Raw genomic sequence first — 25,000 nt, 5'->3', positions numbered from 1 at the left:
GTCTTCCCTTTTATTAGTTCCTCGGCTTCCTGCGGTCGGCAGCTGCTCTACATTTGCAGTAGAAACAAGATAAAGTTGAAGAAAAATAATAAACAAGGAAAATCAAAATTTTATCAGGAGAGGAACAACCTAACTGTTGCTACATGGAATCTGAGAACCTTGCTAGATGTCCTGGATAGTGAAAGACCTGAGCGTAGGACAACTATTGTTGCAAGAGAGCTCGCTAGGTACAGCATAGACATTGCGGCATTGTCTGAAACACGATTGAGTGGTGAGGATCAATTGGTGGAAGTGGGCTTGGGATACACCTTTTTTTGGAAAGGAAAACCATCGAGGCTGAGACGAGAAGGTGGAATATGACGATTTTATCTGTGTATGCCCCTACCATGGGTTTTGATGAAGACACCATCACGGCGTTTTATCGAGATCTCAGCCGTACCATTTCCTCTGTTCCTTTATCTGAGAAGATCTTACTCATGGGTGATCTAAATGCAAGGGTTGGCAAGGATCATCACACCTGGGACTCACTCGGCCGGTTTGGTGTAGGCAGGGTCAACAGAAATGGTCTGCATCTTCTCCATCTATGCACTCAGTTTGACCTTGATCTGTAACACTTTCTTCAGCCACAAAGAGGTCCATAGGTTTACCTGGACCCATCCTCGTTCAAAACAGGGTCGCTTGATCGCTTACATTATTTCCAGGAAGGCAGATTTGCGGGACGTCTGTAGTGTGCATGTTATGCGTGGAGCTGAATGCGGCACAGATCACTTTTTGGTATGCGGGAAGTTGAAAATCTGTATAAGGAGGAAGTGTAGGTTGGGTGGTGTTGGGATTCCCAGGCGGGTTGATGTGTCCAAGCTGGATGATCCAAGTGTACATGAAAAGCTTCGATCCGTAGTTAATTCTGCTGATTTTGATGGGTCGTGGGCACATTTTAAAAATACAATCTATGAAATAAGTGTAGATGTTCTTGGCTTCTGCAAATCTAAACATCAGGATTGGTTTGATGATAATGATTCTGAAATTACTCAACTCTTAAGTGCTAAAAATGAGTTGCACCATAAGATGTTGTCTGCCTCTCATGGAGGTCGAGAGTCCCTCCAACAGTCACTTAAAGCAAACAAGGGTATTCTCCAAAAGCAACTCCGCCAAATGAAGAATCAGTGGTGGGCTAAACTCGCCAACCAATTCCAGATGGCTTTTGATTGTAAAGACCTCAAACGCATGTACAATTTGCTTAAAAAAGCTTTTGGTCCTCAAACACTATCTACATCTCCCCTACTCTCAAGTGATGGAATTGCCCTGATAAAGGATCCTAACAAGATTCTCCATCGTTGGACCGAGCATTATTCTGATCTCTTTGACAACCCCTCTAATGTTGATGAGGACGTCATCAATGAATTTTTATCACAACAGAAGCTTATCCATGAAATGTCTGTGTTCCCATTTGAGAATGAAATTAGAGATGCAATCAAGGAAGTGAACGTTGGGAGGGCTCCAGGGCTTGATGGTATTCCTGTGGAAGTCCTCTTACATGGGGGTGATAGACTTGTTCATGAAATTCTTCATCTTATCACTGATGTCTGGAAGGGTGTTCCCGTCCATCAGGATTGGGTTGATGCAATTCTTATATCACTGTACAAGGGAAAGGGGCTCAGGACCGACTGTGGAAGTTATCGTGGGATAAGTTTGTTGGAAGCAGTTGGCAAAGTATTTTCCAGAGTTCTACTCAATAGATTGTTAAAGTATATTTTTCCATCCATCATTCTAGAAAGTCAAAGTGGCTTTCGTCCGGGTAGAGGAACCATGGACATGATCTTCTCTGCTCGGCAGTTGCAGGAGAAATGTACTGAACACTGTGTTCCGCTTTATCAGGTTTTTGTTGATTTGACTAAGGCTTTTGATACGGTGAACAGAAGTGACCTATGGATAATTCTGGGGAAGTTGGGATGCCCACCTCAATTTCTACGATTACTCAGGGAGCTCCACACTAATATGAAGGCTTGCCTGAACTTCAACGGATGCCTATTGGAACCCATCTCGGTTGAAAATGGTGTGACACAAGGTGATATCTTAGCACCTACACTTTTTTCAATTTATTTTGCAACTATGTTATCGTATGCTTTTAGGGAATGTTCTCTAGGTGTTTATTTGCATTTCAGAACCACAGTTAGAGTCTTTGATCTTCGTCGTTTTCATGCTTCTACAAGGACCTTTCAGCACCTGATTCATAAATTGCTTTATGCGGATGACGCCGATTTCATGGCCCATGGTGAGAGAGATATGCAGGGTATCATGGATCTCTTTTCGGGGGTGTGTACGTCTTTTGGGTTTACTATTAGTCTTAAGAAGACTAAAGTCATGTTCACACCTCCACCCGGTAGTTTGTATGTGGAACCAAATATTTTTGTCAACAACCAGAGACACATTTGTGTATTTGGGTAGTACTCTCGCCAAAGATGGAACGCTGGATGCTTAGGTCAACTATAGGATACAGTGTGCCACTAAGGCTTTTGGTGGCTTAGAGAAGCGAGTATGGTCTGACAGGGGTATAACTATTCATACAAAGATCAGTGTCTATCAATCTTGTATTTTACCATCCCTTCTTTACGCTTCTGAGGCCTGGACAACTTATGGTAGACACATAAAAGTCATGGAGAGAGTGCACCAGAAATTCCTGAAACACATTCTGGGCATCAGGTGGAGCACTTTTATACCTGATATGGATGTTCTCATGCTAGCTGACATACCTTGTATCGAGAAGTTGATCATACACAACCAGATGAGGTGGGCTGGACATCTGACAAGGACGGACGACGATAGATTGCCAAAGCGCCTGTTCTATGATGAAATTACACAAGGAAAGCGTCCACAACATAAACCGAGGAAACGCTTTAAGGATAACATCAAAGATAATCTTAAAGCTCTTGGTATTGACGTGTTCAGTTGGGAAAGTGCTTCCAATGATCGTAAAAAGTGGCGCTCCTTGGTCTATCATGGCTGTGATAGTTTTGAGAAAAAAAAATATGAGCATGCAAAAATGAAGCGTGATATCTGGAAGAAGAATCTGTCAGATATATCAGGTCTGTCGGAGGATTTCATGCAGAACCACACCTGTGATTTATGCGGTAAAATGACTTTATCCGGAGCTGGCCTGGCTAGCCACAAGCGTTCACATGGAGATCAATCTTTCTTTGATGGGGAAAACATTGCAGGGCACAGACGTTCTGTTTGCTCTGTGGTCTGTAAATCGAGTGGAGGCCTGAAGCGTCATATGAGCGTCCACAGTAGAGCAGCACCAGTTGGCATCCCTCAATCTCAGCTTAAGTGTGACCTTTGCAACATACTGTGTAGGAGCAGGGATGGTCTGAAGAGTCACCTTCGTTCCCACAGAAAATAGGAATTGATGCATCTTGATCACATCTCCACATGTATATATGTATGTGTGTATAAGTGTATATATGTGTATATAATTTAAAAAAAAAATGTCAAAAATACATGAAAATGAATGAGTAATCAACAATAAAGCAAGGGAAAGATGGTCTAAAGTGACAATCACCATATGTGTGTGTGTGTGTGTGTGTGTGTGTGTGTGTGTGTGTGTGTGTGTGTGTGCTGTCTTAAAATAATGCTTATAAACAGATGAATTTCACAGTGCAATATGTGATAAAAGGGCCTTTAGCTCTTTTAAGAAAGCAACTATAGGCACAGGACTGTTTCTCCCATGATTATGGGAAAGTGTTACGTGTAAAACATATTTTAGGTATAATTCCTATTTTTACGTAATGGCTTCTGTTGTTCTTTATAGCCAGTCTGCTTTTATATTTAACTAACAGAAATATTCGGCATTGCCAAGGATGAACCAGGAACTTTGTCCTCTTACATGCAGCACTAAAAACCGTTGGAAATATAATAACTAGAACCCACTCAACAATTTTTTCGATGTTACGATCGACAAGAAGTTGGATTTTGTGTGGATGCTGCTGCTTCTTATCAGGACATATTTTCAACTTTTATAATGTTAAAAAATCATTATCATATTCATCTATTTGTATTATGTCTGTCTCTCCTTATTTAGAACTAGCGAAGTGTGTGTGTGGGGGGGGGGGTAACCTTGCCAGTCATAAAATTCACTTAAATATATTTTAATTCATGCAGGTTTCGTATTTATTATTACAGAGCCAATTCTTTATTGAATATTATATTGTACCTAATATATAGTAGTGGTTTCAAAAGCTTAAAAGCTTCAGGTGCCATCAGCTAGAATTGAAACCAAGACATTTAGTGCTACAGTCATGCTCCCTAACATTTGAGCTGACATGAGAAACAGATAAGAAAGTTTTAAAATTAAACCACTTTTAGATGTGAGCAGTTTTACGCATGCACAAACTAATAAAAATATGTTGGCAAATTGAAATGAACATTTTGCATTTCAACTTGCCGATATGTGTAGGCGTTATTCATCCAAACAAAGATTTTATTCATCCTTAGTGTATGTTTACTATTTTCTGATAATTCCAATATTTCTGATAATTCCAATATTTCTGATAGTTCCAATATTTCTGATAGTTCCAATATTTCTGATAATTCCAATATTTCTAATAATTCCAATATTTCTGATAATTCCAATATTTCTGATAATTCCAATATTTCTGATAGTTTCAATATTTCAGTAGTTTAAGAATTTAGTGTTTAAATATTTACAGACGGACAGACAGACACACACACATAAATCTACTGTTTTATTTATATAAATTTTGTTGGTAATGCAATAGTGCTTTTTTTATGGAAATCGCTCGAGACAAGGCATGAAGTCACTTGATGCAAAAAGCTAACAAGAATGAAAGCTGATTATTGCATAGACGGAAGATGTCTATTGAACTTAGTCTTGAAAAGATCAAGGCTGTAGCTAAAAGGAAAACATTGAGAGTGACGGTCGCAAAGTGGTTATCGGCACAGATTGAAAACTTCGATGTGCCAAGTTTGAATCCAGTTTGTTCCATAGAAACACTATCACCAAATCCACGTCTGACCAAGAGAGGATGTAAATAAAATAATGTGTTAATTAAGAGAGGTGTCCTGTGTTAACTTATTGACATGTTTAAAAAGATGATTTCTCTTTTTTTTTTACTACTTCACATTTTTTTTAAATAGTCGAGTATATGAGTTCATTATTACTGCTTCCTCTTAAAACCCCTTAAAATGTATGTGAAAGTTTGACCTTTCTCAAAAACAAAAAAAAAAAATGTAAAAAGAGAAAAAACAAAAACAAAAAAACATTATGCTTATCCATCTTTCCGGAAATTAGCTATCATTATCGCTTACAGAAATTCGCACTATCTTATAGTAATAAGTCACCTTATGTGTCTGCTTTTTTTTTTTAAATACTAATGGGCATCACTTATATAAAGGGTTAAAGAAATTGTTCCTATTTACTCGCCTCACCGCAAATGCTACTTTTATTTTTACTTATTTATTTTTTTATTACATTTTCACCCCAAACAAGGCACATTGCCACTTTGTTGTAGGGGGCTACTATCGGGGACATAAGCATCAAGGGTACTGTGTAGGAAGTTGGGCAGCAAGATGTCGGTTCACGTTGCACTTGAACTTCTGCATGTTAATGCAGTCGGGGAAGCAGGCACCCAGAAGGGAATTCCAAAGTCTAGCTGTTCTGGGGAAGAAACTACTGGAGTAGAAGGCTCTCTTGCATCTATGGATCTCTACTGTGAAAGGGGTGGGATTTAGCTGCTTGTCGGGTTGTCGTAGAGTTCTACAGGCGTGCAGTTCTAAGAAAGAAGCTTAGTTCATGGAATCCATGTTTTGATTTAGGCACAGATAAAGAGTGGAGAAATTTTTCACAGTGGATTCAGCTAGACGGGTGTTTTTCATGAAAGATTGGCGAGGGGGGACCAGAGATTAGAGTTCAGACGAGCACTTGCCATGGAAATAACGATAAAACAACGATAGGCTCGCAACGTCTCTTCTGTGGGAGAGAGATTGCAGGGTAGAGAAAAGGGCATCTCCCACTAAGCCACGAAGTCTATTTTGTACTCTGTCAAGGCAGGATAGGCTGTTTTTAGCAGCTCCTGCCCAGATATGGCAGCAGTATTCCATCCTTGGACGTACTTGGCTTTTATATAGATAGAGAATTGCATCAGTAGTGAGATATCTTCTGGAACGGTAGAAGGATCCCACCATCTTTCCAGCGACCTTGGCAACAGACTTGATGTACATGTTCCATTTCAGATCAGGAGTAAAGGTCAAACCCAGAAGCTTGTCAAAATACGAGGCCTCTCCCAGACGAGAGCCATCCATCCCAATTGATGCCAGATACTAATGAGTAACCCGTTTGTTCGGAAGTGAGTTAATTCTCACTATTATTAAACTGACCTTGTTATTAATAAGGCTATGACAACAGCATATTCTTTTCCTTGTTTTGATTCTCAGTTATATATCCATTGATACCTTATATGTTTTTATGTAGAGTGATGTGGTTTTTGGTTGATTAATTGTGTCTGTGTCAGATATATACTCGAGAGTCAAAACAAAAGAATATTCAACCCCGTTTTGTTCTGATGTAACCTTTACTACCTTTCATCACTAAGGCTATGATAACAGCATATTCTTTTCCTTGTTTTGATTCTCAGGTATATATCCATTGATATCTTATATGGTTTCATGTAGAGTGATGTGGTTCTCGGTTGGCTGTGTCTGTGTCGAATATATACCCGAAAATCAAAACAATAAAATGAATATGGTGTTGTCACAGCCCTAGTTATTACATACTAATGAGTAAGCAGTTTGCCCGGAAGTGAGTTAATTCCCACTATTATTAAACTGGCCTTGTTATTCTTTACCATTTGAAGGTTCTTGATAAATTGCAGAAACGTATCTGTAATTTGATTGGCTCCACCGTTTCTTCTTCACTGCAACTGCTTTCTCATAGACGTGGTGTTGCTTGTCCCAGACTTTTCTATAAATACTATTATGGTGTTCTCCCTTTGTTCCAGCTCGTTTGACTCATTATTCTGGTGGTCTCCGTTAATTCACTGTCTTGCTACCTCATTATAATACAGGTTTCTATTCCAGTAGCTTCTTTCCAAGAACCGCAGGTGTGTGGGACCCTCTTCTTGCTGATTGTTTTCCTCCTTCCTATAATCTTGGCCTTTTGAAGACTAACATCAATAGGCGTTTCCTGTCTAGTGAAGAACAGATTTTGCTCTTGTTTGCTTCTTACATCAAGTAGCTTCACACCTTGTCTGGAGCAATTTCCATGAGAGAGAGAGAGAGAGAGAGAAAGAGAGAGGTATCTTGTGGCAACTGTTTGACACAATAAAAAGGTAATTAATGTTTTTTTTTACCATTTTCCGTTTTTTGTTGCTTTTTAAATGGCCAAGTATATAAGAGTTTATTATTATTGCTCTCCCCCCTCAAAATATACGTCAAACTTTGACCTTTCTCTAAACAAAAGTAATAAAAAAAGGACAATATGTTTAGCCATCTACCCGGAAGTGAGTTATCATTATCGCTTACAGATTCACACTATTAAACTGGCCTTCTGATCTATAATATAAATCTCACCTGTCTGTTTAAATGTATGTATGTATGTCTAAAACTTTCGACAGAGATCAGCATCGTTTTGAAGCTTGACCCTTTGGACGACAAATATTGACAAATTGGCTAAAAACATTAATTCCTTCACCCTCACAGGAGAGGTCGCTTTTTTTCACCGATATTTTCAAAAGTAATCCCCCTTTTTCGATTGACTAGCCTTAATTTAAGTATTTGTTACTTCTGGTTTGGCGATGGGCGCAACAGCAATGACGTCACGTTTGTTTTTCGCGTTCTTTTGCTCCTTCGTGGTACGGGTTCAAGCCTGCCTGCCGACTACCACTTTTTTTTTTTTTTTTCAACACACATCTTTAAACACCCGGGCAACGCCGGGCAGCCAGGTTAGTTTTATATAAATGAGTTACCACATATCCTTTTTCTTTTTAAATACTAACGAGGCATCACTTATGAAAGGCTAAAAGCCACTCGAGAATAACGGTTAATGAGATTATCTATTTAGACACAATGTTGTTGTTTTTTTTAATTTAATTTGGTGAAAATCCAGCTCCCCCAAAAAAGGAAGCTCTGAATTGGAACAAACGTAAAAATTGTCCCAGTCTAGATTGTTCCCTCCTTCACTGATCAAGGACAGAATACTACACCTTGTTCTTAGTCAGCATTGAAAATGATGAAAGGAACAGGCAGAATGTGATTACTTATGAAGACAGCTGAACAAATATCTGTTGATACTGGACTTGAAGACATCAATGTTGTAGTCTGTGGGAAAGCAGTCCTGTGATAATATGTCTATCTTGTGTCGCATTTTGTCACCATGTGAAGCAGGTAGATAAAATCTCTTATTTTTCCAGGAATTGGTGACCATTTGCATAAGGAAGCTAATTTCGATGAAGATGATTTAAATAGTCCATTATTCAAAGAGAAATAAATTTTATTGTAAAATACAAAATTAGCCCGTTTCATTAATGTTTCATAATATCTATTTATATAAAACCCGATGATATGTTTATATGCTTATTGATATAGTGGGAGATTTTGACACTCCCTGAAAATGGATTATCTATCTATATAATTATAAAACTCAAATGACCTTGTAACGAGTGATGTAACCCACTTTCTGGTTTACGACATCCGGTTGCGCATGCGCGCATAAACATTAACCCATAACGACGTAAACAAATAAATACAAATCGCTTCTTTTGCAGATTTTGACCTGCACACTGAAATATTAAGGTTATTATTTCAAAATTATTATTTAACATGGAAAGTGTGGGGGCGTTTTTTTTTTCTTTTTTTTTTTTTTTACACGGTGGTCACCACTTATCAAGGCCCGGAAGCTACTCAGGGAAAGGGTTATTGCAAGTACAGTACGTTAGTGTGGAGATTTGATGAAGTGTTTACTTAAGGGGGCGGTTTATTAGGAATTTGTTTACGTTGGACTTGAAGACATCCAAGTTGTAGTCAGGTGGGAAGCAGGCAGATGGAACAGAGTTCCACAGGCGTGCAGTTCTAAGAAAGAAGCTTTGTTCATGGAATCCACGTTTTGATTTAGGCACAGATAAAGAGTGGGGGAAATTTTTCACAGTGGATTCAGCTAGACGGGTGTTTTTCGTAAAAGATTGGCGAAGGGGGACCAGAAATTGGAGTTCAGACGAGCACCTGCCATGGAAATAACGATAAAACAACGATAGGCTCGCAATGTCTCTTCTGTGGGAGAGAGGTTGCAGGGTAGAGAAAAGGGCATCCCCCACTAAGCCACAAAGTCTATTTTGTACTTTGTCAAGGCAGGATAGGCTGTTTTTAGCAGCTCCTGCCAAGATATGGCAGCAGTATTCCATCCTTGGACGTACTTGGCTTTTATATAGATAGAGAATTGCATCAATAGTGAGATATCATTCTGGAGCGGTGCAACTATTCTTTATTACAACTATACTGTCGCTATTTTCTTACAACTAAACAACTTTAATCTGTTGACAAACATAAGAACAATTGTAATAAAGCAAGACTACTACTACTACTACTACTACTACTACTACTACTACTCATTATCCTTCCCTTTTCCTTCCTTCCTTCTTTTTTTATTTTTTGTTTACATTTCTAGATACAAAATATTTGTGTGAGAACGGTGAATTTGTTGACACATTTACTAATCTGTTTCAATATTAGTTTTATTTTATTTTATTTATTTAGGTTTTATTTTTTTGCTTCAGGTTTTATTAATTATTTTTTTTAGATTTTAAGTTTCTATAACTTGGTTGAAGGATTCCAATATGGGTTTTTCATTCTTATATTTCTAATCGGTAGGTTCATGTGTGTTTTTGCTACTAAATGATTTTCGTCAGCGTTTGATTCATAGGAAAATCATGTTTAATTTTCAATTTTTGAGCGATTATTCGGAAAAATAGGTAACGTTACACGAATAGGAAGGATTTTTTTTTTCATGTTTGAGTGATCCATCCGTGATTTTTCCTTTCATAGAAATGTTTCTGTTATGTCAAAAAAAAACTATTTTCTTTACGTCACAAGTGTCACGCTCATACATGAATTCCATAGCTAATATAACATACTGACCCAACGGGTCACGGGTAGTCTAGTATATCTATAAAAGTAAGAATGTGTGCGTGTGTGTGTGTGAGGGCACTTCTCAACCTATACACTCAACAAATTTTTTATCTACAGATTTGAAATTTGGTATATAGAGTATTCAGACATGTGGAAAACTTTATTTTGTTTTCATCCAACCCCCCCACCCCCACCCCCCCAAAAAATAGCTGCTAAGGGGTCAAAATTGAAAAATTGGTACTTAGGGGATCATCGGACTTTTATCTGCCTGTCAACTGTTTCATGCAGGTTGAAAACACTTTTTAAAGCTCTTGGCAAGCTGGGTTAATGGTTATCGTACTTGACTCACTATCTTTAAGTTTTGGTTTCGATCTTGAAGTATTTCTTTTTTTTTTTCACTTACAAGAAGTGAACTGTTTAAAACAAACACACACACACACACACACACACACACACATTACATTTAATGCCTACGGTATTTCTGTTTATAATAAAAAAAATAATTCTGAATTAATTAAAATATAATTCATGCATATTTTACGACTGGGCATTGTCGGACGGTTTGCTAGTATGTTTATATATTTCTATGCATATGATTCACTTTTAAACTAATTAACTGATCATTATGAATTTTGAGACAAAATTACTAGCTGTAAGGAGGGTCCAAATGTGGACTATATTTAGTTTAATTATATTTTTATGCAACAGGGGCAAAAAGCAGATGGGAACTTTTGTTTAAATTCAAATACGTCCAATTTTTTAGATATTTAAAAAAATAAAAATAGGTGTTAGGTATCAATTTATAAATATTTCTTCAACTTTCAGTTTATTTGCCACATTTTTAAGGGGTTTAAGGAAATATTATATGGACAGAAAATTCCATTTGAAAATTCAGATATTTCAGATTTGCATTAAATTTAATCAATAGTTATTAGACACCAATTAAGCAAGATTACCTGAATTTCAGTTTCTTCTTAAGACTCCTTAAGCTTGAGCTTTAAATTTTTAGATATTTTCAAGAATTAAAGCCATATAATAGGGTTGGATCAAAATTGGAATAAGGATTCTATATATAAGGTTTAGTAGTATTATATCTTGATTTTAATAGCCATAAGGGGGGCATAAAATGGAGAGAACTTGAATGCCTAACAGACACTATACTCGAGTGCTTAAGGTCTCTCTGTACAGGTGTTTGTCAGAACAACCTGGCATGAGGATAATTTTACTTGCAAATAAACACTTACTAAATATTCAAAATCATATAGTATTTGCAGCTCAAATAAGATTTCCTCAGTATGGCTAACCCACACTGGCTTTTACAAGAAATGGTACACTTTCTTCAAGTGATGTTACCTCAAGTAACAGCACGAAGCTGGATACTCCACCAGACTAGATAAATTCTTGTCCTGAAATTTAGTAAGAGCAAGAGACTACAAGAAAAATATAATATAAAATATTTAAATGGTCGATTGGGGAAGAGGAAAATAATGTTCTTCTCCCTTCAATTTCTTGTTCTCTGTCAGTGGGCGAGAAATCCTTCACGATGGAGACAATTTTTATTTTTGTTCTTTTTCTCTGCATTAAAAACCGACCCTGGTGTCTAACTTTGGGGAGGCATTATAAATAGGAACTCGGTATTTGAGAGTTAAAAGGAGAACTTTACTGGAATATTCGAATATCTATGTATATCATATAGAGATGAAGTGTTAGCCCCATGAAGGGGGTCCCCTTGATTTCTGAGAATTTCAATTTAAGTAAAATGAAATTAAAAAAAACGTTCAAAAATTTTAGTTTGGGGAATTAATTTTACCCGTCATGGGACAGGTATTCTTATTCTCTAGTCCATAAAATTAAATCAGTTGCATTATCCGTCTGACATATCCATACTTGATTTAGACTAGGAGATTTTCTCATTTTTTTTTTTTTCATCTGTCATCGGTACAAACGCTTATATTTCGCCCCCCCCCCGCAAATATTTGTTTCCGTAAGAACATTAATAATGTTGTGATATTTCCCAGTGCTCCAGATTAATTCGTATGTGTATTAAAACTCGTAAAATGAAAATAAAGAAAACAGCACAAAAACTTTACTCTGTACTTACATGTTAGCTTAAAAAAAAGACAGTACGCCAAAATTTATAAAAATACATCTAATGTTTTTGTTTTTGAAAACTAAGATCAAATTTTGTTGTTGGAAGCTGTCAACGGCCATTTTTGGTCTTTTTAAGGTCAATCAACAAGGGACATAACTCAAGCTTTAATTCAAGTAAAGAAAATGTTAACAAAGCCCTATGTTATGGGTGTATAAATTTGCACACAGATGCATAAATATCTTTAATTTAATAAAATCTTATGTTTTTGCTTTGTATCGCCGTTCTATGTCGTTTTTTTTTATTTTTCAAAATAGATTTTTTAAAAGAATTTCTTGAATTAAAGTTTGAGTTATGTCCCTTGACCTTATTACTGTCGACGATGGTGGCTGACAGTTACCACTGAAAAAAAATGTGATTTTATTAATCAAAAATAGAAATACTGGATGAATTTGCACTTTTTTTTTTCATGCAGTATTCTTAAACCTTAACAAGTAAGTACGTAATAAAGTTTTTGTGTATTTTTTTTTTGTTTTAGATATAGGGGTTAACCGGAAGAGCATTAATTTTCTCTTATTTATTGAAACAGGTTAAGGGTAAATTCTTGTTCCATATCTTCCACTTTATAATAAAGGTAAATGTGTATTTATTTGCATATAAACGAATATATATACTTCCATAATGTTGTGAGTAAAACACCTACTTATCTGTGGTTGGTGATTGTGCAACTCTTGCTTTACAAGTGATTCACCATACAGACACCTTTTCAAGGTGTATCCAGTGTCTTTTGAGACTGGACGGATTTTAATCATTTTCTTCCGAATTTTTTTGCAGTGACTTGTAACCCATCGCGAAAGTAATTAAGAAAATAAAAATAGACTCTGCCAACTTAGAGTTTTTTTCTTCATTATTATAAGACTGCATGCAAATAATAATCGTTTATTTGTTTACCATCTGTAAAGAATCCTGCTGTTTATTTCCATTTATCCGTTTTTATTTTTATTTTATTATTTTTATTATTTCATAGGAATAATATGAGATATATATTTGGGGTGCGGATAGTTGACTCTTTCAAACCATTAATCCGATATCCTGAGACTTGTTATTGTCAGTTAGCTATTATCTTCCCATGGTTTAAGCTCCTGGGTACAATCTTAAAGTACATACGGTGATGGGATCCTAATTTGGGAGGTTGGTAGAGGAGTGGGAGTGCGAAGCCATCCAATAGTTGATGTTACAGTACTTATGCATCTATGTTACAACGCTGATAAAATAATTTCATCATTTAGAAAGCCATTCTTAACATGGGGAGAGGAGGGTGTTTTGTAAATATTCTGTACTTTTACTTAACAATGTAATAAACAAAGATATCGTACAAATTGAATTTAACTCGAAAATCCTATTTAAAAATAGGGCGGTAACATAGATGCGCAAGCAACGATGTTACTTCTGGGTCCACTCTAACTCATGAAGGATAGTACCTGTAAGGAAACCTTTTTGCTTGCCTCACCACGAGGGCAGAGTTAGAAACAAACTCGGGTTTTAATGTGAGAGAAAACATAGCTCCCCCAAAAGAGGTACTCCAGATTGGAAGAAAATATAAAAATTGCCTCAATCTAGAATAATTTTTCCTTCACTGATCGAAGATGGAAAAGATGAAGTGCTGTATCAGAACAGATACTACACTTTGTACAACACTTGAGCAAGCTTTTCACTCTTATCCCAGCAATCCTTCACCTCCAAATGAATCCATCTTAATCCTATTTATTTTTTCTTCCACCTATTCTATTTCCCAATATATTAACTACACACACTCCTTATACTGCCAACCATCCTGTATATGATTCAAAATGTACGCAGAGTGTAACATAACGTGGACGGCTATATGCAAATACTGAGCCGTGTGAGAAATGGCATCACAGTAAGGAAAAAGAAGAGAGCAGATTCGAGACGTGGATGACGTTCAAGAACACATTTGAGAAAATGATCACGTGAGAAATGTCACAGCCGTAAAAAAAAAATCATACGTGGCAGGAGAATGAATAAATAAATGTCACTGTTACAAAAATAAAAAAGAGTTAAAGTTCTTTCCTATTCTTTGTCTACTTTGCAACTGAAGCAACAATGTGTTGGTTCTTGGACTACATTACAGGAGTTTTATGGGAGCATCGAGTCATCCTTTAATTCCCATCTCTTCCAGGTTCACACTGATGTAAAGTGGTAGTACTTGTCAGATCCCCATTAAGGGATTAAATAGAATTTACCAATTGCTGTCTGAAATGAATCCAGAAAGAAATTATTTGCTCTATTTCCATAATGAGGCGTTTTCTTTCTTCTTTTCTTGCTTGCCAATAGATACTTTTTTTTTCTCTATTTAAACATTCTAGTTTTAGACGTTTGCTTTCTTTTTTTTTTTTTTGAAGGTCCGTTTTTAGGGGTTCTAATTTGGGAGGAAGATTTTTTAGGAAAAACTGACTTTAGGGAGATATTTTTAGCGAAAACTGCTTTTAAATCGTACTCAAATGTGAGAGAGCGACAGAACTGTTTAATGATAAACACAAGCAAAGCATGAAACCACTTGATGTATGGAACAAGCAAGAATGAAATATGATTGTCACAAAGACAGGATATGCCTATTCGCTTTAGTCCAAAGTTAAAACAAGATTAAAGAACAAGGTTAAATGTAGGGGTAAAAAATATCAGCAGGAAGAGAGGTCCACTCGCCTCCTGTTCTTGGAAAGAAGCTACTGGAATAGGAAGCTGTATTAGAATGACGTATAAAAACAGTGAGTAAATAGAGACGTCTTCAGTTTGAGGTTCTACCAACTGACCTATTTGGACTTTCTTACAAATGGAGCTTTACCATTAGAAAATAATGAAAGTTTTGGCATGACGTCATAGATTTATGATTTACGTCATGATAATCAAAAAAATATATAAACTAATGGTTAAACATTATTAATAGCGTTGGAAAGCATTTTAAAAGACCAAAACAATTTATTTGGTTTTAACTACATGCTGTATTCGGTTCTTTTACAGTCATCCTTTCAGCCTTGCATAATTTTGTTACTTAAAAAATTTTTTTTAATGTAAACCTAACTGTTTCTACACTATTGTCTTTTCTCTCTCTTTCTCTCTCTCTCGTTTTTTTTTTTTTTACTTGGCGGTGGTCACCGCTTATCAAGGCCTGAAGGCCACTCGAGAATAAAAGTTAATGAATGTCAGGTAGTTGTTTGGTGAGACAACACCGTGATTATTGATAATGGTGGAAGTTGGGTAGTGGTTGTTTATTTTAAAGGGTGGCTCAACAGTAACGTGTTTACATTAGACTTGAACATGTCCATTTTATAGACAGATGAGAAACAGTTCCGTGGTATTGTGGTCCGACACACATGCGTTATCCACGATAATACAACACAGAAAATAGTGACCTCCTTCCTGTGAGAAACATAGATCGGAACGCGTGGTTGATAAATTCGTAAAAACTAATATATAAAATATACACTTTACACTAATTATGTTTGCATTGGAAAAAGGAAAAAAAACTCAGCACTGGATCTTTTGTATTTGGAAAGAGAGAGAAAAATGCCTGCATTGTTGGTTCTAGTGAAAGTTTTACAAGAGAGAAAGATAAAGAATATTTTAATGTGGACTAAGTTTATTCAGGAAAGTATTTCAGATAAATGTGTAAGCTCAGTAGACAAGATAATGCTTATATTTGTAAAAGACTACGTACGAATGAATAGATGTAAATTTTAACACATGCAAGTAAGTTTATAGGAGGGGGTAATATTTACACACAAGTTCTTGCTAGTTCACCAAATTTGTGACGTAAAGCCTGCTCAATACCAGATGGGGGACCATTTGGAAATGCTACACACTGTATACGTCTTCCCATGACCCGGATGTAACATGCGGCTGGAGACTGCTTGTAAACTTCCATCTTTGGGGGAAGATAGCATAGCCTGCCTAGGACTAAATATCATGTTGGGTATTACTAGTTCGTTTTTAATATTTAACTAGTTTAAGATTTTATAATGCTATAAATAAAGCATGCAGTGGTGAAAGTAGTGGTGTCTTGTGGTTTCTCATTCATTTCTCTGATAATATTCGGAAACATGATCGTTTACAGAGATAAAGAAATATTTTGATGATAGTTGTGATTGGCAAGGGTTTGTGTGGCAAGTCGAGCCTTTCTGTTCTGACTGTGCTGAATTCTTGCTTATGTAGCCAATACCTAACAGGCATTCGACTCTAAAAGCCACTCTTTCTGAATTAGTTGAAGGCTGATTTCGATAACCAATCAGAATAAAGTATTTAACCAATCAAAATTTAGTATTTTACAGAAATCATTTTTCTCTTGTTATTGATTGCTGCTGCTGTCGATGTTGTTGTCATCATTCCTTCATTTCGTCTGAACCAAGTGATTGTTAGCATTTGTTTTGCTAATATATTTCTAATTAGAATTCTTTCTAGAAAAACATTGGATACTTATGGGAGGGGCCATGTTAGGGTTTTCAACATCTCTAAGTGAAATGTCAGCTAATGAGTTTCTGTGGAACAAACTAGATTCGAACATGGCACGCCCAGTCCATGTCGTTAACTATTTAGCCACCACCACACCCAATTAGCATATTATTGAATTATCAGTAAAATTCTAAATAAAGGACAGACAGACATCGTACAAATGAATGAAAATGATAATGATTTTTTTTTAACATTCTAGAAGTTAGAAAATATGCCTTTATAGGAAGCAACAACACCCCTATAAAGTCCAACCCTTCATCACTGCTGTAGGGGCGAGAGCAACGTGGTAATGTATGTCAAAGCTATGCTATCTGGACCCTCAGTTTTCCTATGGTGCACCAGTTTAGTAACAAATGATATTAGTGCCGCAATCTAACTAACAGGGTTTCGGTAAAAAATCCAGGTGGAGTCAACATCAGGATCTGTTGTCCTCTGGTCGTCTCTGTTTCTGTGTGTGGCAAGCAAAGAAGTGTTAGGCACGAAACTACAAATGAACAGAGTAAAAATAGCAACGGTGCTTTTATGCCATTTTTTTTTCTGTGTTCTAAGCTAAACCTAACCAGAATTTATACGCGACCGCAAAGCTTTCTGATTTTGGTGTTGGGGGTAAAACCTGGCATCCTGCAAGTTAATGAATAGCTGCAACCAACACGGAGGATTTTGTGCAGACCAGATAACCCCTGCTGCTGTTGTTGTTTGCTTAAGACAAGGTTCTACTGTAACAGAGTACAGATGTGCGTATATAAATGCATACGAACACTGTAAGGAAAAAGACTTTAAAAAGGAGAGAGAGAAAGAGAGAGAGAGAGAGAGAGAGAGAGAGAGAGAGAGAGAGAGAGAGAGAGCATGTTAGAGGGACGATTGCATTAGACACGTGGGTGACGTCACACTGTAACAAGAAGTCATGCGTGGTGGGAGAGTGAGGAAATAAATGTCGTTGTTGCACGAAAAAGTGAGAATTCTTTGTCTTCTTTGCGGTGTAGACTGCTACGACGTGTGGGTTCTGTGTGTAAACGTGTACAACATCACACTACTAGTCATACATTATCTATTATTTAGGAAGGAAATCTTATAACTTGGAATGACATCTTGCTAATGATTGAGTAATAACTCCAAAGGATTAAGCATCAAATATTAGTTGTGGATTGCAGTATAAAATGACTTTGAAGAGGTGAATGATGGCCTTTGGGTTAGGAGCCATGTATTGTATCTGTTTCTTTTTTTTTTGAAGGTCAACAAAACTAAACATCAAAAATATACAAAATGATGCTCCTATTTACTTGCCTCCCCACGAGGGCAAATTTCGACACAAAGTCGGTTTTTAATGTGGGGGAAAATCCAACTCCCCAAAAAGGCGCACTCTGAATCGGAACAAAAATAAAAATTGTCTCAATCTAAAAAAACTCCTTCATTGACCAAGGAAAGAATAGACTAAGTGTAGCATCAGAACAGATGCTACACTTTATTCCTAGCTAATCCATTTCTTGTCTTCTATTCCGTTTTTGGTGGATTATGCTTTTATTTTTAATATTCCTGCCTATTCTGTTTTCAAGTCTAACCACTTCACTGAAAAAAAAAGTAAAAAAATAAATAAAAATAATATATGTATCAAAACAATGTAGTAAAGAAAGCAGTCATTTGAATATTTTCTTTATCTTTTTTTTTTATATCTGAAAGTTTTAACTTTTCCAAATCAAAATATTATGACACGTGGGGGTCGGGAGAAAGGTGAGGGGAGACGTTGTGCGTTGATATCAAGAATTTACTACACATAGTCACATGTTTCTCTGATTAAAATGGCTGACTTGTTTATGAAGAAGCCAAAATGTATTATAGTGGATTTCATTTTGTAATTAAAGTTTTTTAATAGGATTTTTTAAAAGTTATTTTTATGCTTTATACTATTCCATTTTTTTTTTATTTCAATAAATATTTAATTAGTAGTAAAAATTATAATAGTGTGTAAGTTACGTAGAGGTGAGAAACTTAGATACACAGACAGACGATAAATATGTTTGGGTTTTAACTTGGGAGAATTTGGAGAGGAGAGACAGCTTTCCAGAAACATTTTTAATGAAAATTATTTTTATGTTTATACTAAAATGTATTTTTGTGTGTGTGTGGGGGGGGGGAGATATGTTATACGATAAACAAAAACAAAATAATGAGCTCAAAATCATAAATTCATAAAATGCGTAAATTTGTTTGTGCGCATGTCGTCTGCGCATACACTATCCTGAATAAAAACAAATAATTATATTTTGAGCCAATCAGAAAACTTTCTGTTTTCATTTGAAATGGTCTTCATTGAAGCCACCGAAATCCTTTATAAAACCAAATTTTTCTTCAATAAAACCAGTGGAGCCCAGTTGACCCGAGTCTATGGATCGATGTCGCTGGGCACCCCTCTCTTTGGGCGCTAATCTCCTCCACATCTCTTCATTCACACACATACAAACATTAGCAAATACGCAGGCACACACAATGAATCCCTTAAACCAAACTTCTATCTTCACATCATCAACACTCTGATCCCCATCTGACAACAATTGAAATGGATGGCTCTCGTCTAGGAGAAGCCCCATGTTTTGACAAGCTTCTGGGCTTGACCTTCACTCCTGATCTGAAATGGAACATATACATCAAGTCTGTTGCCAAGGTCGCTGGAAAGATGGTGAGATCCTTCTACCGCTCCAGAAGATACCTCACTACTGATGCAATTCTCTCTATATAAAAGCCAAGTACGTCCAAGGATGGAATGCTGCTGCCATATCTGGGCAGGGGCTGCTAAAAACAGCCTATCCTGCCTTGACAGAGTACAAAATAGACTTCGTGGCTTAGTGGGGGATGCCCTTTTCTCTTCCCTGCAACCTCTCTCCCACAGAAGAGACGTTGCAAGCCTATCTTTGTTTTATTGTTATTTCCATGGCAGGTGCTCGTCTGAACTCAAATCTCTGGTCCCCCCTCGCCAATCTTTTACGGAAAGCACCCGTCTAGCTGAATCCACTGTCAAAAACTTTCCTCACTCTTTATCTATGCCTAAATCAAAACGTAGATTCCATGAACAAAGCTTCTTTCTTAGAACTGCACGCCTGTGGAACTCTGTTCCGTCTGCCTGCTTCCCACCTGACTACAACCTGGATTTCTTCAAGTCCAACGTAAACAAATTCCTGATGAACCGCCCCCTTAAGTAGACACTTTATTAAATCTCCACATTAACGTACTGTACTTACAATAACCCTTATCCCTGAGTGGCTTCCGGGCCTTGATAAGTGGTGACCACCTTGTAAAAAAAAATGACGTCTACTCACTTAAACAACTCATCTATTGAAATCGCTAAAATTATTTTCTAATACAAAAATAAATTAACATTTACTATTATATATAAAAAAAAAAAACTTTCAATGAATTATAATTCATATAAATGAGCAGAGAAGTTTTGAAAACGATTTTCCTGACCCCTGAAACTCACGGCTCTTAATTGATCGATTCAAACTTCGTCAATGTCTCAGTTAATGAACTCACCCCCACCCCTCCTGTTTTTACAAGAACTCTAAAAATATTCACGTACATTCTGTTTTCCTATTGCTGTAAACTTCCATTTTAAACATATATAAAATATCTCTTTTGTGAATGTATGACTTTTGAACATTATTTTGTTTCGTTTATCGTATAACATGTCACTCGCATTCTCACAATTGATTATAAATCCTTTTTCACTTAATATATTTCTCTGAATCTGGCTCATCCTAAAAATACTTCTCTCATTACAGAATACCCTAAAGTAAAACCCCCAAACCGATGTGAAACACATCCCTAAATTTTAAAATGGAAGTTTACATAAATAGGAAAACATAAAATGTTTGTTAATATTTTTAGAGTCATTGCAGAGCAAAGGAGATTCATTAGCGTAAATATGGAAGAATTTAAGGGCCGTGAATTATCTACAGGTCAGAAAACTCTTAATCAAACTTCCCAACTTAATTACACAAATTGCATTTGATTAAAACTTGATTAATAAGAGTCCATGTTCATTTGTTTTGGTACTTGTGGAATGTTCAGCGAGAAATGTTAGATGCATTAAACGAATACGTTTATACATTTGTTTTTGATCAGCGGACGATAATGTGAAAGATTTAATGAGTTGTATGTAAGTGCGTGCGTTTGTTTCAGAGTCTGTGTGGGAGTTGAAAAACATATAGTTTAGCTTTCCCATCGCCCAACAGAAAGGCGAGGGAAGTTAAGACAACGTAGATATTAACTCTAATGGATTTTAGTTCAAAGTTTTTGTAAGGGAAAAATTTGTTTTTATGTCCCTAGGATGGATCAAAACGGCAAATTTTAATAAATTCAGAGAAATGCTTAGAATATTTTTATTTTATTATTAATTCCGACGAATGTAAGCGCAGTGATACATGCGCACGAACCTTTTTAAGCGTTTTGCATTTTGGACGCCGAATTGTAAACATTATCGCTACATAATCACTAAATTTTAACGATAAAGATTAACCAATTTATTTTTTATTTTACAGGTGTTCAAAGCGTTGAGGCCCCCTTAAGAAATGAAGAATTTGACAAGGTCTTCCATACCTTCCTGCATGGATCTCAATACCTAGGAGCTGTTGTAGGTGTTATGCGGAGAGGCAAACTATTGTATGCACAGGGTTATGGAACAACAAAGGACGGATACAAGATCACTCCAGAGATGTTATTCCCGTCATCAAATATTTCTAAAGCATTAACTGCTGCAGCAATCTTGAAACTCGTAGAAGATAAGAAACTAAATTTGACACACAAGGTGTTTGGTCCGTACGGAATTCTTAATCATCTCCAACCATGGAGTACTTTCCGCACAGACAGTCGCTTGTATGAGATCACAGTCGATGACCTTCTCCGTCATTCTGCAGGATGGAACCCAAATGTGGCTCCCATGTTTGACCCACTTCTTAACGAAGCTTACCTTTCTAGAGGTTATAGAGTGCCAAATATTAGTGCTATCATGAAACTGAAACGGAAAGCTCAGCCGAAGGATATCCTCCAATATGTGATGTCATTACCGCTGCAGTATACGCCAGGTACCCAGTCAATCCATTCCAGTCTTGGCTATGTCATCTTGGCTCAGATTATAGAGAAAAAACAAGACTACGATTTTGAGAATTACATCAGGCAGAACATCCTAGAACCGTGTGGAATGTGGAACACAAGAATGAAAAAGCAGCATAAAGGTCACAACAAAAAGACAAAGAAGGAAATGGTAAAACGTGATGCTTTCGAAGAGTTTCCTCCCACGCAGTCATTGCATATGGAAGCTGAAGTATTGGCGCCAACTTTTGGATGGTACTCAAATGTTTACGATATAATGCGATTTATGCGATGTTTGGATCATTCCGGAGACCACCATTTACTGGATGAATCTTCCATGAGGATCCTTATGGAGAAACCTTCCCTATTGAAAGATGACGTTGAGACGTGGATGGGTGCTGGTTTCACGGTCAGTAAAGATGGGAGCGTCTGGCAAAAAAATGATATAATTGTTGATGATTTGCTCTTTTACCATAAAGGTTTAGTGCCACCTGTTAATGGCAAGCTAAAGTCAAACGATTCTTCGGCTGATTCTATTGTAGTACTTTTTGTCGGACAAAAGACTAAATCTTTAAGTGCACGGTTATTTTTTGACTTTGTAAAGAACTGGCCACAGCAGAGTCCAGATTATTTTAGTCATGACCTCGCGGATGTCAGAGTTGGCGAAGCGGGAAGGAACGAACATATTGTAAAATTTAAATTGCACGAAGATCACATCTCTGCATACATAAGCGCCGTTAGAGAGCAAGATTTTAAACCGAATTGGATTAGCGCCTATGAGCATGGTCGCAAGACATACTTTACAGTGATTGCTCGGTTTAATCCGGGTCAAAATCATGACGACTTCTACTTTCATCACGGCTTAGATGAAGAAAGCCTACTCAACCATAAAAAGTTGTACTTCAAGAAGCAAACGTACTTATCTCTTTTGCAAAGCTATATTAGTTTATCCTTCATGGACAGACACCGTTACGCCGCCATGTTCAACAAAGAAATGGAAGAACCAGTTGATATAAAGTACGGAATCCGACAATACTCCCAGTGTTACAAACTCTTCACGCACGTATATCAGGAGAAAGGTTTTATCCCCCGAGTTCAGAGTTTTGTCCATATCAACCAAGAACCTCAGGTCTGTTTCATTTTGGAGAAGAAACCCATAAAAGACTATAAAGAATATATGGATATTTCTCTGAAGGATTTACACCTGAATGCAGCAACGAATGCCAAAGCTGGAAGAGTCATGACGTATTTGGATTCTTCGAGCAGATATAAGAAACCAAGATTTTCAGCCATCTTCAGGAAGGATAGCTCAAAGGATGGAGCTTTCAAATCCAATATCGACATGAATAAACTGGAATATTTAATTACAGGGTATTATCAAAATGGGAAATACTTTCCAAAATTAATGATTGCTTATGCTACGAAAGATGGAAATCTACAGTTTGGATTATATTCGGAGAGGGATATCTAGCTTAAAAGAAAGTTTTTTTTTTTTTTTTTTTTTTTTTTGAGAAATATCTACATTAAAAGCAAAAAGAAAGGAGAAATTAAAGCGAGCAAAGAAAAAAAAACTCTGAATTCTATTGAATGTAATGTTTTCTCTCAAAAAGTACTAACGATAATGTAGATTTTCTGTGTTGGAACATAACTCTTCCATTGTAGATGCATCGATGAAATCTCTAGCCATTTGAACTGAAAATCGAGGAAAACTCATAGAATGTGAACTTAAAATCTGATTTTTTTTTTAAATAAACAAAAAAAATTTCTTAAAAGAAAAACAAGTTTAAAACTGAACCATTTTCAGTTTCTTCTTCATCAGACAAATAAATTTTTTTTGGGTACTTATGCAGAGAAGGTACCGTGCTCAAATAATAACGTTATTATTTAGAAGCCTATTCTTAACATAGGGAGGGGAGAATGTCTTGTTACTATTCTTTACTTTAACCTAACAATTTAATAAACAAAAGATACCGCAAAACTTGAATTTTACTTGAAAATATAAAAAGATATCGCGGTACCTTCTCTGAATAAGTACCCATCTTTTAATACAAATCACTGGCAAAACAATAATATCATTCGACGCGTACAAGCACACACACACACACACACACACACACACACACACACACACACACACACACAAATGGATAGAAACAAATTTTGATATATTAAGGATAAAAAAAAGACTGCTTTTCACATCCGGAAAAAAATGCCACGAATGAATAAGGAAAGACAATTCCCAGGAGAAAGAAAGAGAAAAGAAAAGAAAAAAAACAGAAGAAAAGACAACAAAACAATTTCCACTATGGGTTCAAATACACCCTTTGGCTAGGAATTTTTATTTTCGACCTCCAAAATCACCAGAGATTAGAGCATTCCTGTAATTTTGTGGTGGAAGTTTAGTTCTGTGTAGTTCTAGGAGGTCCACCGCCAAGGCTTTGCCTTCTCCTTTTGAGAAGGGGTTAGTTTATTGCTAATCGTCTAAGACGACCTTACCGGGGAATGGCAACGGGGCTGCCCAGACAGTTTTTGTAGATCAGAGTGCCCTTCCTCGGAGGCGCTGACTTCTCACTCCCACTTTCCGACCCTGGTGTCTATGTCCTTGCAGTGGGAAAAAACTAAAAACCCTCAATAGCCTCAATTATTTGAATCAGTCAGAAGAAAAAAAAAATCGGTGGGTGGGGACGATTGGGCAGTGTGTACATTTTTCTGTTCTCTTTCTGTTGTTTTCGTATATAAACCGTTAATGGAATGAATGCACTCGAACAAAACGTTAGTTATTAAATCATATACCTTTTGACCTCTCTCTCTCTCTCTCTCTCTCTCTCTCTCTCTCTCTCTCTCTCTCTGTCACATATTACGTATACGCACAATTCTTACTTCTTATCGGTCTTAGTTTATTATTGACGTGAGGGGCAGAGTGTTTTTCCTTATTCATTTTCTGTATATGAGGACATCTATTGTTGTTCTTTTAGCTTTTGCATTTTAGAAGGTATGTAAAAATCGAAACATCGCATGGAATGAATAAAGTTTTCACACATATACTGTTAGATATTTTCTCTTTATATATAATATATAGATATTTTCTCAATATATATATATATATATATATATATATATATATATATATATATATATATATACTAGCAAAAGTACCCGTCGTTGACT

General features: G+C 36.5%; 1 protein-coding gene across 2 annotated transcripts in view; it reads left to right on the top strand.

The window, feature by feature from the left end:
* The window catches only part of LOC145297574 (uncharacterized), a 123,512-nt gene extending 100,162 nt beyond the window's left edge, over window positions 1-23,350 (top strand). For both annotated transcript variants that reach the window (XM_080143589.1, XM_080143590.1), the window contains exon 2: window positions 21,283-23,350. In XM_080143589.1, the coding sequence (XP_079999715.1) occupies window positions 21,283-23,303 (2,021 nt within the window). In that variant the 3' untranslated portion in view covers window positions 23,304-23,350. The remainder of the gene's footprint in view (window positions 1-21,282) is intronic.
* Window positions 23,351-25,000: the final 1,650 nt, after the last annotated feature.

Source organism: Euprymna scolopes, chromosome 18 (genome assembly GCF_053919585.1).
Source record: "Euprymna scolopes isolate OS-2025 chromosome 18, ASM5391958v1, whole genome shotgun sequence".
NCBI classification, from domain to species: domain Eukaryota; kingdom Metazoa; phylum Mollusca; class Cephalopoda; order Sepiida; family Sepiolidae; genus Euprymna; species Euprymna scolopes.
This window is presented reverse-complemented; position numbering and strand designations above follow the sequence as displayed.